Source organism: Salvelinus namaycush, chromosome 16 (genome assembly GCF_016432855.1).
Source record: "Salvelinus namaycush isolate Seneca chromosome 16, SaNama_1.0, whole genome shotgun sequence".
NCBI lineage: Eukaryota > Metazoa > Chordata > Actinopteri > Salmoniformes > Salmonidae > Salvelinus > Salvelinus namaycush.
Window position 1 is genome coordinate 26,820,249 of NC_052322.1, and position 21,058 is coordinate 26,841,306.

At 43.6% G+C, this 21,058-nt stretch overlaps 1 protein-coding gene across 1 annotated transcript; it reads left to right on the forward strand.

Annotated features, from left to right (window-relative positions):
• Nucleotides 1-7,500: 7,500 nt before the first annotated feature.
• On the forward strand, nucleotides 7,501-20,661 carry LOC120061599 (myelin transcription factor 1-like). The gene is made up of 24 exons (XM_039011508.1): nucleotides 7,501-7,522; nucleotides 9,577-9,671; nucleotides 9,857-9,911; nucleotides 10,073-10,103; nucleotides 10,945-11,183; nucleotides 11,438-11,676; nucleotides 11,767-11,913; nucleotides 12,028-12,408; nucleotides 12,511-12,634; nucleotides 12,761-12,851; nucleotides 12,957-13,082; nucleotides 13,400-13,614; nucleotides 15,837-16,045; nucleotides 16,332-16,550; nucleotides 17,436-17,590; nucleotides 17,801-17,863; nucleotides 18,171-18,239; nucleotides 18,675-18,737; nucleotides 18,851-18,934; nucleotides 19,104-19,325; nucleotides 19,629-19,720; nucleotides 19,970-20,073; nucleotides 20,234-20,377; nucleotides 20,521-20,661. Exons 1-24 carry the CDS (start codon nucleotides 7,501-7,503, stop codon nucleotides 20,659-20,661), a joined length of 3,330 nt encoding a protein of 1,109 aa, XP_038867436.1.
• Nucleotides 20,662-21,058: the final 397 nt, after the last annotated feature.

The following is a 21,058-nucleotide window of genomic DNA, read 5'->3' on the forward strand; positions in this document are numbered from 1 at the left end:
ATACTAAGATAATAATATGTTTTTAAGCCTGTTGTTCATGCAGTATATAATAAATGATAAGCAGGCCATATGTGATTATTAGGTTTGTTTAATTGAGTTGCAGTGTTGGCAGTGTCTATGTTGGCAGTGTCTTCCTCATCCCTAGGGAGAGAGGCACGTGCGGCACATTCAACTCCAGTAAATAATCAAACAGCCCTTTCATTCTCTTCAAGAGGTCAGTCCTTTTGCAACACCTGCTCCCACTGGAGGAGAAAGAGAAGCCTCTCCGGGGTGACCTCTGTTACCACGCACCTCCGAGAGGTCAGGGGTCAAAGAGTGACCGGTGTGGCTGCCCATCGTGACACTTCTTCTCTGGGAGAGGTGTCCTGTTTCCCTGTGACCTTCAGGGAATAGAGTGAAAAGTTGGTCATCATCAGAAGAAATTTTAATACATTATTGTATAACAAATAAGTAAATCATTCATTAAAACATTTCCTCAATTTGTGCAGATCTAGACATCAAAATGTTTCCAACCATTATAATACTACCTGAAAACATTGTCTGCAATATTGTTTTCTTTATTGCATTGTCTATTTTAGATGTGTGTGTGAAACAGATGTAGGAACATGCATGGGGAAACAGCTTAATAACAAAGGCACAGAAATGCCCGGTTTTGAAGTACTGTTTAAAAGATGTTCACAATGTGGTAATGTAAGCAGAATGACTTAATTAAGTATTTTTTTCATTTGTAACAATTTCATAATCAATATTTTACAAATGGCAATTGCAAGGGGCTTTGCCTCTCTGGATGACAGCCATAGAAAGCAGGCCGGCAGCTGCTTATAATGTCACACAATTTATATCTTAGTGCATAAGTATGGGGGAGTCCTACATCCCCTCACCCTCCATACATTATCTATATACCATGAAGGTTATTTACATACAGATGCCAACTCAGCCTGGCTAGTTGGATGAGAAAGGGGGGGGGGAATTCACTCAGTCCTTTGGCTCTGCGCCATGGCGACAGGAATGTGGAATTAAAATTACCATGGATACTTCGGAGTGTGGGCCGGTCCTAATTAATCTTTGAAGATGTCTAATCTAACAATCATATTGGCTGGGCTTCAGCAGTCTGCAGGTAGATTTTATATTTTTCTGGCTTTCTTTTTGAATGAGGGGCAATGGGGGCTGCTGTATTGCCGGAGGCAAGGTGACGAAACAAAAATAGTCTGGAGACCAGAAAGTGAGTGTGCTTAATTATGTGGGGGGGGGGGGGGGGGCTGAGCTGGGTGGGAGGGAGGGTGTATAAGGGCAGGTGGCATGAACATCTAGAGTAGAAGGCAAATTGTCTTATTGGGAGGGGTGTGGTGGGGGGTCTATTGAGAAGTTGAGGGATGAATGAAAAAAGAGGACTATTGGCACGTTGTCATATTCACTCCACCAAAACAAGTGAACCTATACTTTTCGACATCTGCTGAGCTTATTTGGCAAGGCATGGCAGAATACTTGGTATTTTAAGTGTGATGCATTTTTACAAATAGAACATTTTTAGTCAATGATTATCTGAAGTTCAGTTTGTGTTTACCACACCATACCTTTTTAAGCTACTCCTCTTTGTAACTTCAGTCTTACAACTTTGAGTCACTTCATAGATCCCTATGCACAAACAATTCCAGAACAATTTACTTGAAAATACTGAAATGTGTCTTTTTTTGTATTTGAGCTTCAAATAATTATTGAAATGATCCAGGGATATTGATGCAGTCGTTCTTTTCACACTAACTTTAGACAGACTAGAGTGATATTACACTGAAGAGTGACAGCTGTGGCAAAGAGCCTTTTTTTCACTATTCACACACAAACACACACACACGCAGACACACACACACACACAGAGAGTCCTCATTAAGCAGCCAATGGCCTGGAAATCATCCCGCTGGCTCCGCCCCAAAGTGTGAGCAGCCTTTGTTATTGTAATCAGGCTCTTAGTGTGCAGGGGGCAGGGGGTGCGTGTGTATGCGTGTGTGCAGTGCAGCAGGACTTGGCCATCCGTCAGTATGCCTCCTCACAGCTCCCATCCATAGGCCCATACAGCATCAGATTTTAAAAAACAACTACCGATGCAAACACTACAAAATACAGTTTATTTTGATGAAAACCATTGATGAAAACCATGTGAAAAACACCAAATTGAAAAAAGTTAATTTCAAGGTAATCATAATCAGGTCTCAGCCATACGTCTCAACTCTCAAAAGTTTGAGCCTGCAGAATACCTTTACGACAACCAGAAGTGCTGTCAGAAAGGAGGTGAGGGGGGGGGGGGGGGGGGGGCTGCAGCCTGTGGTCATCAATATCTGCAGGCCATCTGTCATAGGGGTCTATGGAGGCGCACAGTCTCCACTCACAGGACGAGAAGGACATATGGTGAACCATAAAGTTACAGAGCACCATTCACAAGGAGAGGAGAAGGGCCAGACTAACAGAGACACAGGGACAGACAGACAGACACAGGGACAGACAGACAGACAGACAGACAGACAGACAGACAGACAGACAGACAGACAGACAGACAGACAGACAGACAGACAGACAGACAGACAGACAGACAGACAGACAGACAGACAGACAGACAGACAGACAGACAGACAGACAGACAGACAGACGTGGAGAGAGATGAAAACAATGAGAGAATGGGAAGCAAGTAAGAGAGAGAGATGGCATTTGTAGATGACAGTCAGGCTACAGTGTGTCAAATGGTAGGCATGTGTCTGAGAAACATCCTTCATTGATTTGTAAGTAACTGATTGATAGACCTGTCAAACCTTGACTTGAACTCAGTGATCTGGGTTTGGCATCCCTATCTGACAGAACACAACCTTACTGTAGCATGTTGCTGTACTATAGCACAACAAATGTGGTGTAATAGCCTGAAAGAAGAACGTAATTACACTGAAATTAAGGGTTTAGGCTATCTGAGTTTTCATTAGCCTATGAGTAGGCATACTAGGCCTATAACTTGTTTCCACACTATTGCCATGTTATAACCACTTTATTGCATGCTATTGTATAAAGTGCTACCAACATAATTGTATTGACTAAATTAATCTGATTGTGCATTTGTACACACTACTTCAGTATTATATAATTCGTTTCATTACATATTATAGGAAATTGGTAGGGTATGCCTTCCTCTCACCTGCTGATAAGATTCTGAGGGAGGCATTCTAAGAAATGAAAGCTTCCTTTCAGAGACACTTTGAAAGCTCAAGCATCTTTGAGGAGTTGCAATGAGAGAGCCGGGAAGAAGTTGAATTTCACTTGTGACTTACTAGGGATACCGCGACCCTTTTGTGTTCCTTTTCAATGGGCATTGTTTTGGAACGCTAAGAGTGTGCGGCGCTCTCATTTGCTGTTTTTGGAAACAATAAAAGGACCGGTGGCCTCTGATTGGTTCAAATCGACAGCTGCCCAATAATACCCCCCTTCCCGACTCGTAAGTTTCTCTACCCAACTTTGCTTAGTGTGAAGTAAAGTTGCTGTGTTTGGAAGCGGTGTGCAAGGGGAAAAGTCACAGCAAAAATGAAGATGAAGCTGTGTAAAACTTTTTTAGGTGAGTCACCTATTTATCATCTGTTTCTCGCTCTCTCTTCAGCAAGCAATGTGTTGATGGCTAACTGAACTATGGTTAGGAGCAGATGTGACGGTCTACGCATCTGTCACTTTTAGACTGTTAGGATAGGCCTTACCTGCTCTTCTGTTGTAGCCTAAACTTGCATCTTCTCTATTCAAAGTAATGTAAAGACACAGTAGCCTATTCATCGTAAAAAAAAGTATCAGTATTTGCATTGGCTTTTGTGATGAGAAAGAAGCATCTTCCACCGACCACAAAACACTCACAGGTGGCGTCAACATGATTTAAACATACTCGAATTATGCTAATGTAACTTCTTCGTATTTCATTAGCAAAAACTCATCAACTATATTTACACAATGTCTAAATATAACCCAAAATGTACGGAAGCTATAAGCTTGTCGACAACGTATTAAAAAGGTTGATTTGTAGTCTGTGCCCAGTTGTTGAATTTTCTGGGCCTTTTAACCGTTCAGCTGTTTATGAAAAGTTTTTCAGTATATGCCCGAATTTATATTAACAGAAAAACAATGTTGAATCCTAACCACACAAGGCCCTTTGTGCTGACCAAATATTTCCTGAACTCACACTCTGTTCAGACACTTTGTTAGACAAAGGAAAGTTTTGTCCCCTCAGGGATTAGTGGCTCTTAACTCTGTATAGGAGACGTCAGGCTGCAGGCGTATTAAACATTTTTGTGCGGGGTGGGGGAGTCTGTCAGATTGGTCCATCTGTTTTTGGGGAGTCGAGAGAGCAGCCTACCCTCTCGTCGGTCACCCACCATGTAATATTTATACAGCCTGTCCCGGTCATAGCAGATCCGACGCTGATTGTATTCCAGAGCAGGGCTGTCCATCTGCACTGGGGCTTTAAAACGTGACTGAGATGGGGGAGAAAAAGGCCCCAGCTGGTAACCGAAGAGGAGTTGAGACTTGAAATATGCAAAACTCTTTTGAAGTTGCTCCAGCTTTAACAGTGCCAAAATGTTGATAATTTTTTCACCATATTTACAACCGGACGTTTGAGGGGTATAGACTAGGCCTACTAGGGTACTTTATATGCCCAATAAGTAAAAGCATTTATTTACACGCATTCAAAAGTGTATACTACTATAAAACTACTAATAGCATATTCGTTTTGTTTAATTATTGATTGGTTTTCCAAATGTGTATAGGTATAGGCTTCATGATTTGTGATTAGATCTAGATTATGGTCATAACCTATATATTCGTGGTTATATTAGCATTTATTAGCCTACTCTATTTAAACAATACATTGTTCTAAAGTAGCTTTTTTTCTGTAACATTATTTAATTTTCCCCAAAACAAAATCAATAGAGAGCAAATATAGGCAAAGATACTTATTGGGCTCCCGAGTGGCGCAGCGGTCTAAGGCACTGTATCTCAGAGTTAGAGGGGTCACTACAGACCCTAGTTCGATTCCAGGCTGTATCACAACCGGCAATGATTGGGAGTCCCATAGGGCGGCGCACAATTGGCCTAGCGTCTTTCGGAGTAGGCCGTAAATTAGAATTTGTTCTTAACTGACTTGCCTAGTTAGAGAAAGGTTAAATAAACACTGTAGGGTTACTACTACTTTGTCCAGAGGCGCTCAGGCTGTAGGCCTAATCATATTTTGCGGAGTATTGCCTATGTATTGTTGCACAAGAAAATGAGTTCCCTCTGAGAGGGGTACGCTTTTTTTTGCCTTGACACCAGTGTTTCAGTTTTTGTGCTACGAAGACATTGTCTGTAACAGACACCATGCAATTGATCGTTTTTTTCTTCTTCAATAAAATATCGGTATTTAAGTTAACTTTGAAGGAATTTAAATCGGTGTGGATTGGAAAGTGGTTTATATTTAGCTCTGAGAGTAGTTACCACATCTATAAGGACCAACGTTACAGTATGTTTATGGTCCGCCGTTTTAGCAGAGCGCTCTAGCTACTGTCCATGGTGCTGAAACTAAGGCACGCACCACCCGGGCTACTGAAATCTTCAAAATATTTTTACGGTGCTTAGATTTACCTTGATACTGATGCTGATGGAGGGTGTAGACTACAACAAATTATGATTGATGCTGCAGCATGATAACTGATCTAAAAAAATTACCGGAGTACTCGAAGCCACCTCTTAGCCTATGTTGTGGGCTTTGCTATGGTGATGTCAGCGCATGGGGGGAGGGGTGAACAATGACCCATGAGCGAAAGGTAAGGCAATATTACGCAGGCCTGTTCTCGCTGACAAAGGCAAATGAAGCCATGTTTTTTGCTTATGAATTTTGGAGTAGGCTATTCTACATTTAAAGTTGGATTAATGCCGCTTTTGTAAACTGAAGACTGGTGGAAGAGCACTGAGCTCCGGATTATGTTTGATGTCTCTAACGGTCAATGAAAGAGTTGCGGGGATATTGTGGAGGTAGTATTCAACGCTGAGAAGAAGTTGTTGAAATAGGAATCAGGAGGCCCGCCTTACCTACTTGAAAACAACGAAGCAACCAGAGCCATTCAATAATGGTATTTATAATCATATTATGGTTTCAAATTCTGTAGTATAGTTAAATGCGTGTGTTCCTCAAATGTATTTCAAATCAGATTGTAAACATATTTATTATCTTTTCGCGAACATCCATTGCTGTTGGTTTCTATCGCCTAATGGATGTCCCGGTCTTAGTTCTTAAAGATGCAGTCTCTTTAGGATGCTAATTCATATAGAACATAATTGTATCTTATTTCACACAACCTTCAGTACTATAGACGTATGGCACGAACAAACAGAACACACAGTTCTGTTTTGGTAATCCAAAAGTAATCCAAACGGCCAAAGAATGTCATTTCGGACGAATGACGAACTCTTTTGATAGTCCCCTTTAAAAAAACGTTGATCGTTTTGATATGAGTTTCAGATAAGCTATATTGTTCACAGTTTGTAAAAACATTAATGTGTGATTTGTTTCGGACTTCGTGTTGCTTATGGTTTCTGAAACTTCGAGAAAAGAGGCATATAGACCTAATGTTGATAAGTTTGAAAGCTGTAGGCCTATTGTGTGGCATTGTACATAGCCATGTAGTTGTATTTTATGGTGTATCCTTTCTTTCCATTACGAAGAGCCTATAGAAAAGTAGGCTACCGGGGTGATAATATAAAATAATATTTGAACCACTAGGCATATTTGTTTCGGTTTAGGGTTCTATTGTGAAAGTAATTTTGTGTTTTTGCAATCCGGAGAGGCATAGGCCTTTATACGCGCAATGTAGCCTACTTTTCTTGTTCTTATCTCGTGTATGTTTTTTGTCTTTATATTTCAGTTGTATGTGGATGTTCAATCGATGATCAAGGCCTAAACCGGCATGTTATTTGGTTACAAAGTGGCTTTGCAATGGGCCTACTGCTGCGTTGCTATATATTTGCCTGTGCTTTCCTACTCGGCTCGCTGGAGGTCGTGTTTGTAGTCGATGACTGTCAAATGTGTCAGTAGGAAACTGGCGGAGGTGGAGCTACATATCCGAGAGCCGATGATCATGTGCCCCTCAAATGTCACCATCTCCCGGGGCTATGTGCGCTAAGAGTGCCATTACAACGACCTTATTATTATAATAGCACTAGAAAAACACACCCAAACTTGATATTTGAAGGCTCTCTCTCTCTTACTTAAGCAAGACGGATTAACTCGAAGGCGTTGTGTCATAGCGGAGTGTGTGAGGCCGTGTTAGCAGCACCATGGACAGCACCGTGGTGTTTTTGTCAAAGGCCGATAAACAAAGCCACGAAGCCATTTTCTTTTTCTTTAAACACATATTCATAAATAATTAAAATGTATTCAAATGTGTCCTACTCTAGGCCTTTAGGTCTAATTCCATTATGTGCAAGAGAGAAGAAAAATAGGCTAACATGGTCGAGGAGGAGGCTTTGGGTAGGCTAGTTGCATTTCCGTTGTAAATGCAGTTTAATATTTTAGTATATACTGATTAACTGTCTGGTTCATTAAAGGCTATTCCTCAAATAATATAATCACCACCGGTTATAACGTCCAACTATATAGGCCAAGTAGGCCAAATCATAGGTATGCCTAAAATGCTATATGATACATTTTTTTTGCACATTGCTGCATGTTTAACGCAACATGATCTTGGAACAGTGTAATGTCATTGATGTAACAGCACTAGTGATAGCACATGGGCAGGCCTTCTGTACTTGTCGGACTTCTGTATTGTTCTCTTATATTTATCTGGGAGAATCCCAACCACACAGCCCTATTGTGTATGGGAATCTTGTTGTGTTTGCAATAACAGTCATGGTTATTTATCACCCTCTTATCAACCATCGACCGTTTTTACCTGTAGCTCTGTCCAGATTGAACATGTGATGATTTTCTAGGGGTGCTCTTCAAGGATTGTTTTGTGTTTAATCTTTTTAGAACATTTTTTACACAAATAAGAATAACAACAAATAAGAAGAACACCAACCATTAACATTACATTATGTCATGGAATGAAATTGCCATACATGGAAAAAATAAAGCATGTCACACAGTCCTATATCTTGTATCCCTAATAGGTTAGGAAGTCACCAGTATAGGCCTGTCTAAGTATGTACACAATATATACAAAAGTATGTGGACACCCCTTCAAATTAGTGGATTCTTCTATTTCAGCCACACCGGTTGCTGACAGGTGTATAAAATCGAGCACACAGCCATGCAATCTCCACAGACAAACACTGGCATTAGAATGGCCTTACTGAAGAGCTCAGTGACTTTCAATGTGGCACCGTCATAGGATGCCACCTTTCCAACAAGTCAGTTCATCAAATATCTACCCTGCTAGAGCTGCCCCGGTCAACTGTAAGTGCTGTTTTTGTGAAGTGGAAACAGCTAGGAGCAACAACGGCTCAGCCACGAAGTGGTAGGCCACACAAGCTCACTGAATGGGACCACCGAGTGCTGAAGTGCGTAGCGCGTAAAATCCTCTGACCTCTGTTACAACACTCACTACCGAGTTCCAAACTTCCTCTGGAAGCAACGTCAGCACAATAATTGTTTGTCGGGAGCTTCATGAAATGGGTTTCCATGGCCGAGCGGCCGCACACAAGCCTAAGATCACTATGCGCAATGCTAATCATCGGTTGGAGTGTGGTAAAGCTCGCCGCCATTGGACTCTGGAGCAGTGGAAACGCATTCTCTGGAGTGATAAATCAGGCTTCACCATCTGGCTGTCCAGTGGACGAATCTGGGTTTGATGGAGAGAACGCTACCTGCCCGAATGCATAGTGCCAACTGTAAAGTTTGGTGGAAGAGGAATAATGGTCTGGGGCTGTTTTTCATGGTTCGGGCTAGGCCACTTAGTTCCAAGAAAGAGAAATCTTAACGCTACAGCATACAATGACATTCTAGACAATTCTATGCTTCCAACTTTGAGGCAACAGTTTGGGGAAGGCCCTTTCCTGTTTCAGCATGACAATGTCCCCATGCACAAAGCGAGGTCCATAAGGAAATGGTTTGTCGAGATCGGTGTGGAAGAACTTGACTGACCTCAACCCCATTGAACACCTTTGGGATGAATTGGAACACCGACTGCAAGCCAGGCCTAATCGCCCAACATCAGTGCCCGACCGCACTAATGCTTTTGTGGCTGAATGGAAACAAGTCCCCACAGCAATGTTCCAATATCTAGTCGAAAGCCTTCCCAGAAGAGTGGAGGCTGTTGTTGCAGCAAAGGGGGGACCAACTCCATATTAATTCCCATGATTTTGGAATGAGATGTTCGATGAGTAGTTGTCCACATACTTTTGGTCATGTAGTGTATGTCAGAGGTGGGCAAACTTTTGCGGGCCTCTGTGCGGCCCTCCATTGAATTTCGAAATCCCGATGTGGCTCTCGAGCCAAAAGGTTTGCCCAACCCTGATGTATGCTGTATGCTGTTGTTGTATAACCCTGACTGTGTGTCCTATGTCTCTCCTCTCCAATAGAAAATGAGTTCAGAGGGCAGCTGCTGAACCAGAGGTGGACGCGAGGAGACAGAATAAGCAGATTCTGTGAGACCAAGAGGAGCCTTCGAATCAAAGTGAGAAGCTGTGTGTGTGTGTGTGTGTGTGTGTGTGTGTGTGTGTGTGTGTGTGTGTGTGTGTGTGTGTGTGTGTGTGTGTGTGTGTGTGTGTGTCTGTGTGTGTGTGTGTGTCTGTGTGTGTGTGAAAAAGAGAAAGAGAGACAGATAGTAAGTGCAGTGTCATGACACTCTGTGTGTTTCAGATGAGTCAGGACACAGCAGAAACGAGAACCCGGACCCGCTCAAAAGGCATCAGAGGTGAGCTGGGGCCAAACACACATGCACGTACAGTAGGCACGCACGCAGCAAACGCACGCAGCCACACATTCACACACACTAATTAAAAAGGCTTCATTTGTCGTGTATTTAGGACAAGTGTGTGTCTTATGATGTTCCCTCTCTGTCTTTTTATTCCCCAGTACCCGTTGAACTCGTGGGAGCAGAGTTAAGGTGAGAGAATACGTGTTTTTCTGCTACTGTATTGAATCCAGCCACACAGTTGTCCTATTACTGTATACATGTAGTCCAGTCCTGATAAATGCAATATGGCTTTAGACTGGTCGGGTGCACTAAAACCAGAGCATGCAGATATTCAGAGCAAATAAACTAGGTTGGTGATGAACTGAAAAGCACATACAAAGTTTGAACGTAATTCATTGTGCAAAATTAATAAAACAAATGTTTGTTTTCTGTTTGTATCACTAAGTAGCTGCCCCACCCCCGGGTGCGATGGTTCAGGCCATGTCATTGGGAGATATTCACGACACAGAAGGTATGATATACTAACTAGACTAACCACCACCAACTCTTAGCGCTCAAGTTCCTCTGCTAACACTGTTTTTTAAATACAAATACTATTAAATTGAGAAAAAGCTCCATTAAAAATACCACATATGTGGTATTAAGGATAATTCGTTCTCCATTTCTCCAGTGATTTTTTAACTTTACCTGTTGAAAAACAATATCCCATGTATAAATACAGTAAAGTACATACACTAAAGGATAAAAAAAATATGTTTTGAGCAAAATAGTGTTTTTTAGACAACTGCAAACTTCAAGGAGTATGGCATTGGTCTGATGGTGACTGTGTGATGTCATCGGCCACCCTCCTTGCTCAAGGAACAGTAGAGAACAAAAGAGGAAAGGCTCCTCCCCCACTTGTGCCATGTCATGAGGATACCTGGACCACCTATTGAGATGTACCTTTTGTTAAGTAAATCAGGTGTTAAATGAGAATGAAAGGAGACTGGAGTAAGACTTTAACACCCATCTCCTCACCTTGCACCCATAGCATTCTTGGATGCCCAATAGTGAAGAAGAGGAAACTTGTGGAGGCGGAGGAAGAAGAGAATCAACCCGCCCCCAAGAAAAAGACCCTGCCCCTGAAGTTGGCCATGGACGAGGGCTTCAACACAGCAGACAGTGACGCCGCCAGTGAGGCAGAGCATAAGGAGGGAGAGGAGTCAGAGGAGGAGGAGCAGAAAGAGAAGGAAAATAGCAAAACGCCAAACCCAGCCATGTCCATGAAAGGTGAGTCAAGAGAAGACCAGAATCCAAGGAATATATCACATTTATCATGGATTGCTATTGGCTATTGCAGTGGTACAGATTGATGATGATACTAAAGTAAGTATTGATGGAAAGACAAATACAGGGAGCGTTCATTATTTAGCAATAACCTATCAACTCTGCACTGTACACAGCCGATTGCTCACAGGTGGTACCCGAAGACACCGAAAAAGAGACATCTGTTGAGTCCGACACCATAGCTGTACCTGAAGCAGGGACTTCGCAGAAGGACACAGCCACCACAACCCAACAGCAAGCTTCCACAGAGGCAGAAGCAGAGGCAGAGGCAGACAGACACAAAGAGGAGGTGCAAGTAGTGGCAGAGATACAGGCCGCTGAGGAGGAGGAGGAGGAGGAAGATGAGGATACAGTTGATGTACACAGAACAATAGAGCAGCCCAAAGGCGACAATGAAACAGGGAGAGCAGAGAGTGAGGAGAAGCAAAGGGAGGAGGTAGGAGAGGAGGAGGAGGAGGAGGGAGGAGGGGAGGAAGAGAAAGAGGAGGAGAGGCAATTTGTGAGTCAGGAGATCTCAGATCACCAGTATTCCAGTGGCGACTATAGCAGGCATCCGGCAAAAGAGGAGGGAGATGAGGAAGAAGAGAAGAAGGGAGAGGAAAAGGAGGAGGAGGAGGAAGAGGAGGAGGTAGAAGAGGAGGTAGAGGAAGAAAAGGAGGAAGAGGAGGATGAGGTGGTCTACATGGAGCCTGCCATCCCTCTTGCCCCTAGTACTCCTGCTCAGGAATGTGAGGATACAGAAGTGGCAGCGGGGGAGGTAAAGATTGGTTCCCCGTTGACTGAAGAGGAGGAAGAGGAGGAGGAAGAAGAGGAGGAAACAGAAGCAGGGGAGGTGGAAGAAGAGGACCACGACTCTCACAAAGCCCCACCTACCACAGTGGCCATTGAGATACGATCTGAGGAAGAGGAAGAGGAGGAGGAAGAGGAGGAGGAAGATGACTGTCTCTCACAGGGTTCGGGTGTGACAGATGACTCAGAGACCTGGGATATGACCCGGGGGAACTTGGGACTGCTGGAGCAAGCCATCGCCCTGAAGGCCGAGCAGGTGAGAGGGCCGCACGTCGACCAACAGTCTCCAGAGCACCAGCACTACCACAGCCCCGACGACAGGGCCAGCAAAGCCATGGACCAAGCCATGCGACACAGAGGATACCACAGCAAAGGTAGGAAAGTTTATGCTTTATCAGGATATCTTTTAACCCGCCATAGAATCAGAATCATGTTCCAATTGTTAGGGATTTTGCTCACTCAACATCTCTCCCCTTCCCATCCAGAAAAGAAGGAGGTGAAATGCCCTACCCCTGGGTGTGATGGGACGGGCCATGTGACTGGGCTGTACCCCCACCACCGCAGCCTCTCTGGGTGCCCTCACAAAGACAGGATCCCACCTGAGAGTGAGTACTAGCAGAGCACTAACACGCTAATACCAAAGTTCTAACAGCGAAACATTACACGTACTCGTTTGAACAATTTGCATATCTGACACACATTCTTATATCTCTCTGTCTATCTCTCCCTAGTACTGGCCATGCACGAGAACGTGCTGAAGTGTCCAACTCCAGGATGCATAGGCCAGGGTCACGTAAACAGCAATCGCAACACACACCGCAGGTATTATACCGTCCAACGATTACAACCTGACATTGACCTTCTATTTCTGGTGGGATTCTATGAGAAAATGTATACATTTTCACTATCTCTCTTTGTCCCTCTCAGTCTGTCCGGTTGTCCCATAGCAGCTGCAGAGAAACTCTCCAAGGGGGGCCATGTCACCCCCAGTCACCCCCAGCCTTCAGTCAGCGAGCCCGCAACTGGGAGCCCACATTCAGACAGAGTTCTCAGGTGAGCCCTCTCTGGTCCTCCCTTTCTCCATATCTCCACTTACTACAATAGCTGTCCATCTGATGCATTTTACTAATCTTTTACCCCTTCTCTTGTACAAAATGTTCTGACTGTTTCACCACCTCTGTCGCTTACCTTTCACCTCTCTCTCTCTCTCTCTCTCTCTCTCTCTCTCTCTCTCTCTCTCTCTCTCTCTCTCTCTCTCTCTCTCTCTCTCTCTCTCTCTCTCTCTCTCTCTCTCTCTCTCTCTCTCTCTCTCTCTCTCTCTCTCTCTCTCTCTCTCTCTCTCTCTCTCTCTCTCTCTCTCTCTCCTACAGACCTATGTGTTTTGTGAAGCAGCTGGAGATCCCTCAGTACGGCTACAGACCCAACATGGTGCCTGCCACACCCCGCGCCAACCTGGCCAAAGAGCTGGAGAAATACTCCAAGGTCTCCTTCGACTATGCAAGCTTCGACGTCCAGGTGTTTGGGAAGCCTTTGCTGGTTCCAAAGATACCCGCCACCAGCCAAACCTCACCCAAAGCCTTCAAATGTAAGATGATCTTGGCATTTGTTGAATTTCTGTTGGAAACCAAAATGACATTTTTTTTTTTACCATGTAAGCATTCTATGGACAAGGTATCACAGCAATTCATGCTCTGGTTTGTTTCCCTGGCACTGTTTCCACATGCTAACTTTTTAGCATTTGTGGCACAAATCTTATTCAAGTCATGAGACCAATATTAGCATTTTTCGCGCATCATGTCCAAATCATCCAAAAGCACTTGCATTTTTCAAATTTAATTTAAAAAAAATGTAAAGTCTTTATACAGCATGTGCAAATGAGGTAGGATAAGGGAGGTAAGGCAATAAATAGGCCATGGTGGCGAAGTGATTACAATATAGCAATTAAACACTGGAATGGTAGAATGTGCAGAAGATGAATGTGCAAGTAGAGATACTGGGGTGCAAAGGAGCAAGATAAATAAATAAATACAATCTGGGGATGAGGTAGTTGGATGGGCTATTTACAGATGGGCTATGTACAGGTGCAGTGATCTGTGAGCTGCTCTGACAGCTGGTTCTTAAAGCTAGTGAGGGAGATAAGAGTCTCCAGCTTCAGTGATTTTTTCAGTTTGTTCCAGTCATTGGCAGCAGAGAACTGGAAGGTGAGGCAGCCAAAGGAAGAATTAGCTTTTGGGGTGACCAGTGAGATATACCTGCTGGAGCGCGTGCTACGGGTAGGTGCTGCTATGGTGACCAGTGAGCTGAGATAAGGCGGGGCTTTACCTAGCAGAGACTTGTAGATGACTTGGAGCCAGTGGGTTTGGCGACGAGTATGAAGCAAGGGCCAGCCAACGAGAGCGTACAGGTTGCAGTGGTGGGTAGTATATGGGACTTTGGTGACAAAACGGATGGCACTGTGATAGACTGCATCCAATTTGTTGAGTAGAGTGTTGGAGGCTATTTTGTAAATGACATCGCCAAAGTCGAGAATCGGTAGGATGGTCATTTTTACGAGGGTATGTTTGGCAGAATGAGTGAAAGATGATTTGTTGCGAAATAGGAAGCCGATCCTAGATTTCATTTTGGATTGGAGATGTTTAATGTGAGTCTGGAAGGAGAGTTTACAGTCTAACCAGACACCTAGGTATTTGTAGTTGTCCACATATTCTAAATCAGAACCATCCAGAGTAGTGATGCTGGATGGGCGGGCAGGTGCAGGCAGTGATCGGTTGAAGAGCATGATTTAGTTTTACTTGCATTTAAGAGCAGTTGGAGGCCACGGAAGGAGAGTTGTGTGGCTTTGAAGCTCGTCTGGAGGTTGTTAACACAGTGTCCAAAGAAGGGCCAGAGGTATACAGAATGGTGTCGTCTGCGTAGAGGTGGATCAGAGAATCACCAGCAGCAAGAGCGACATCATTGATGTATACAGAGAAGAGAGTCGGACCGAGAATTGAACCCTGTGGCACACCCATAGAGACTGCAAAGGTCCGGACAACAGGCCCTCCGATTTGACACACTGAACTCTATCAGAGAAGTAGTTGGTGAACCAGGCGAGGCAATCATTTGAGAAACCAAGGCTGTTGAGTCTGCCAATAAGAATGTGGTGATTGACAGAGTCGAAAGCCTTGGCCAGGTCGATGAATACAGCTGCACAGTATTGTCTCTTATCGATGGCGGTTATGATATCGTTTTGGACCTTGAGCGTGGCTGAGGTGCACCCATGACCAGCTCGGAAACCAGATTGCATAGCGGAGAAGGTACGGTGGGATTCAAAATGGTCGGTAATTTGTTTGTTAACTTGGCTTTCGAAGACCTTAGAAAGGCAGGGTAGGATAGATATAGGTCTGTAATTGTTTGGGTCTAGAGTGTCTCCCCCAATTGATTTTGAAGCTCAACAAAGTCACTTATAGATGATTTGAACATGATGCATGAAAAATGCAAATATAAGTCCCATGACTTCCTTAAACGTTAGCATGTGAAAACAGTGCCAGGGAAACTAAACTAAGGCATGTATTGCTGTCATACCTTGCCCATAGACTGCTTACAGGGTAAGGAAACGTATGTCATTTTGTAATTTGGGTGAACTGTCCCTTTAACTAACAAAACATAACTTTTTCGTTTCACGTTAGTATTCATGAGAGAAATTGGTTGATAGTCTAGGATCATGACCCTGCTGGTTATAGGAGAACTGTAATGGCGGCTTGGGGCGTGTTATACTGTGAAGGTAAATTCTCATTGGCACACACCCACCCTCTCTCTCCTCTACAGCTAAACCATTCCCTAAGGCCACGTCCCCGGGCCTTAGCTTCTCGGGAGGATATGCAAAGAGCAGCTCCTCCTCGTCCTCCAGTGGCTACGATTACACCCATGATGCCGAGGCTGCTCACATGGCTGCCACTGCCATTCTGAACCTGTCCACACGCTGCTGGGAGAGTCCAGAGAACCTTAGCACCAAACAGCAGGACCCAGCTGGCAAGGTAGGCCTCTCTGCTACCCAGCTCAGCCCAGCCTAGCCTGTTGGTGGTTGACTTTATAAAGAATATATTTTTCCCTCTTGAAATTATTTATTAGACACACTGCATTACTACGCACGCACGCACGCACGCACGCACGCACGCACGCACGCACGCACGCACACACGCACACACACACACACACACACACACACACACACACACACACACACACACACACACACACACACACACACACACACACACACACACACACACACACGTGTTAACATAGTCCTTGTACCTTCAGGACATAGATATTGAAGTGGATGAGAATGGGACACTGGACCTGAGCATGAAGAAGCCCATCAAGATGGAAGGGATGCAATCACCAGACCCCTGTTCTTCCTCCTCCTCGCAGCACCCGGGAGACGTTCCCTCGTCCCAGGGCCACCTACAGGAGGAGTTGGAGGGGCCTCTGGACTTCACTAAGCCAAACTGTCCCAAAGAGAAGGAGGAGCAGGATGAGGTAACTGCTTTATGCCAAGTCTGCGACTAACACCAAACCATTGGAATTATGATAATCTTTATTTTTTATTTTACCTTTATTTATACAGGTTTTTTCTCATTGAGATAACATCTCTTTTCCAAGAGAGACCTGGTCCAATAGCAGCAGAGGGAACAACGATTCAGACAAAACAACTTACATACACCAAAACAACAGTAAACAAAACTATAAACATAAACATATAAAACAAAAACATTGTACATTAAAAACACAAACGTCTTGACTAAAAACAGCTGGCCTAAAAACAATTACACTCTTCTATGATATATACATCGATCAAGTGTTTAAACTCCACCAATGATACTAGATCATCACATTTTTAAATGTTCAGGAGAGAATTCCAGGACCACGGAGCTAAGTAACAAAAACTATTTCTAACATGTTCTGTTCTAATTTTTGGTACTGTTAGAAGCAAATCAGAATGGGACCGTAATCAATATTTATTTACTGACCTGACTAAAAAAGAACAGAGATAAAATGGCATTTTACCCAATATGGCCTTATAAATCAGTGTATACCAGTGTTTAAGCCTACGCAAGGTCAATGACGACCAGCCAATAGCGCTGTAGAGATCACAATGATGTGTTAGACGTTTCTGATTTGAAATGAACCTGAGGGCTGCACTGAATCAAGGTAATGTAATAGTCTTGAGAGAGGTGAGTGTGTGTTCTAGCCTCAGCTTCCAGTGATACACGACAATTGGAAATATGGCAAGGTGAGACTTGTGTGATTATGTTCTGATTACATGATTTTTTATACTGGAGCTGTCATCTTTTGAATAAAGGGTGGATTAAATGATGAACTATAATCTCCATCCTTACCTGTGTTTGTTTGACCTTCTGCCAGTTGGACTATGTGGCCCACTCCTACACCTCCTCTGACGCAGAAGATGATGACATCACCCAGGAGAGCATGGAGGACAGGAAGTACCCAGGCGAGGTCACCACGTCCAGCTTCAAGGTCCAGTTCTCGCCCAAAGACTGCAAAAAAGAGGTTCTACTGTAAGAATACTCTAAAATAACTTAAATCCGGCATTCATAACAACACTATAAGTAAAAAATAACCTACATTTTAATTATCTATGTCTCTCTACCTAGTACTCTAATATCAAGGCTGACACATCACCATTATAAAGAATTCAGTTCAAAGTAGTACTGCCATCCACCCTCATGTTTTTGAATGAATTTCTAATCATTCCCAATTATCTCCAGGTGTCCCACCCCAGGTTGTGATGGCAGTGGGCACATCACTGGAAACTACGCTTCACATCGGAGGTATGACACAGCCCTACTCCCCTGCATTACAACCAATGCAGTCGCTAGCGCTGTTTCACATTGTACGTCTTACAGCTGCATTTATAGTGTTTTTCAGGCACTGACACTGAATATCAACTAATCTACACATCTGTATAAAAAATCCTGAACTTTCAATAATTACTATACTCTATTGCTCTTTTCATGTGCTACTATGGGTCCTGTAAACAGTATTCATTGTTATGATTGTGATCTTTCCTTTATTCTGCCCTTATTAAATGACTACACAATATACTCTGTTTATATATATATTTTCCATATCTTCTAGTCTGTCAGGCTGTCCTCTTGCTGATAAGTCTCTTCGGACCCTCATGGCTGCCCACTCTGCTGAACTGAAGTATGTCTGTGCTTGTATTACCCCTTCCTTCCTTCTTTCTAACCCAGGCATGTGTGCAGGCATTGGTTCCAGTTCAGCTCCAACACACCTAAAAACCTAATTGTTGTCTGACTTCAAGGATTTTAATTAGGTGTGTTAGTGCTGGGCTGGAATAAAAACCTTCACACACTGCGGCACTCCTTGACCAGAGTTTTCTATCCCTGTTCTAACCCTACTTTATACTGACATGACTGAACCCTTTGTATTGTCACTACAATGCGCGGGGATGTGTTTTCCCTCTGCTGCGATCTCCTGTGTCAAACAAATTCTATCCCATAGAGAAAGTGTTAGCTACTTTTATGACAAAGCGCTTTCATATCATCTCTACATTTGCAACAAATATGAATATCTCATGCAGTGCTATGCTGACTTGACTTTTCTCTGGTTGACTCCCAGGTGTCCGACCCCTGAATGCGATGGATCAGGTCACATCACTGGAAACTACGCCTCCCATAGAAGGTATGCACAGATCATTTATTGCTTTTGTTTAAAAAAAATGTAATCCTAGAAAATCCAACTGGAGGATAATATAAAAAGGACTTTATTCAAATTTCTCTCTACGTCTCTGTCAGTTTGTCTGGATGCCCCCGTGCTAAGAAAGGTGCCGTCAAAACAACACCCACCAAGGATGACAAGGAAGACTCTGAGCTTTTAAGGTTGGTCCACGACAAACCATTCCTTTTCTTTACCATCCACACAACAGACCGCCCTTTTTTCGGCCCTCTAGTTTTCAAACTATTGCTGATTGCTTTCCTCTGTCTCTCTCTTTCTATCCTTTCCCCTCTCATTCCCTGTCATCCCTGACTTTCCCCCCTCCATTAGTAGATGCCCGGTGCCCGGCTGTGACAGCCTGGGCCACATCAGTGGGAAGTATGCCACCCACCGTAGTGCCTACGGGTGCCCGCTGGCTGCGAGGCGTCAGAAGGAGGGGCTCCTCAACGGTTCTCCTTTCTCTTGGAAGGCCTTTAAGACGGAGGGCCCCACCTGTCCCACCCCCGGCTGTGATGGATCAGGACACGCCAACGGCAGCTTCCTCACACACCGCAGGTATTACACTCAATCAAATTCAATTGTTTTTTGGCGGGGTTCGTGCAAACACTTTACAAAAAGCTGGGCCTAAACCTGAAACATTATTAACCTAGTATAGGTTATTATTGAGTTGGTTTATTTTATGATTTCATTTCATTTGATAGATTTTTACATCTAGTCAGGTTTTTAAAGCACAGGAAAACATATTGTATAAAGACAAAAAAGTGATTGGCATATTAAAATGAACTAAACTAACTGGCCCTGTTCTAGCAGTGCTCCATCCCTAGCCTCATCTCTCTGTTCCTCTTCTGTTGTTCCAAGTCTCTCTGGTTGTCCCAGAGCCTCCGCTAATAAGAAGAGAACCAGGTTCCCTGGAGACGAGTACATTACAGCAAAGTTCAAGGCCAGCGATGGTAAGTCTGGGGATATACAGTAACTTAAATGTTTAATCTGACAGTTTCTGCATAACAGGGAAAATTGTAATTTCCACTTAACTCAAATGTTCACTTAGTCATGCATTGATTTCAGTGGAAGTTAGGATTTGTCCCAACATTATGAGTGTGTCAAGTCAACAATACATCAGTAAAACTGGATGATCTTCAATTATGTTTGACTGTTTCTAGTTGTTTTATTGGTTGTTACTGGTTGCTTAATTTCCATAGTTCTGGATAATGATGAAGATATCAAGCAGCTGAACAAAGAGATCGGGGAACTGAGTGAGTCCAACTCAGAGATGGAGGATGATATGATGAACCTGCACACACAGGTGAGTCTGACACTTGTTAACAATACCCACTAAATACTGTCCCGACCGTACATTCCTAATTCAATTCAAAATCAAAAACAGATTGTAAAAAGAGTGTTTCTGACTGGTTTGTGGCTGACTGAAGAACTGTGGTTGATTGATTGGTGGTTCTCTGCTCCAGATCTCATCCATGGAGAAGAACCTGAAGAGTATGGAGGAGGAAAACAAGCAGATCGAGGAGAGGAACGATGCCCTGTACATGGAGCTGTCTGGCCTGAGCCAAGCTCTGATCCGCAGCCTGTCCAACATCCGGCTGCCACACATGGTGAGTTACACATAGGGATGGATCACTCAGAGCATGTATGCACTCACGCACACCCACATACTCTCCACAAATGCAACGGCACTCGCTTACAAATTAACGCATACAACTTGTCTTTAAAGCGTTACTTGTGTTTACTTCAGCAGGAACCTATGTCGGACCAGAACTTCGATAATTACGTGGACACCTTGACCCATATGTTCTCCAATAAAGATTGCTACCAAAACCCGGAGAACCGCGCTCTGTTGGAGTCCATCAACCAAGCAGTAAAAGGCATCGAAGTGTAGTCTCTAAAAGTGTGGTGAGACATAATGGAACATACAAAAGAGAGGCAGAAGAGGAGAGAGAAGGCAAGGTGACATGGTGTCTGGGTATACAAAACCCAACAACCATAAATAATCATCCCTTGCTTTTGGAATATATACTTGGTTTTTCTCTTATTTGTTTTGGAGAAAATATGTTGTCCATTTCATGTTGCTCGCCTCCCTGTTTGCATGAAGGTTAACAGGATCAATGGACACACAAGTGTTTTTGTGCGCATTGGAGTAAACTGTGTTGGTGTGGGTGTTTGGGAACCTTTTGAGGGGTATAATAAAAAAAGACATCCACTTTAATTGTACAGAACAGACTAAGAATGCAGTATACTGGCTCCAATACCCCATCATAACATACGCTCCAAAATAG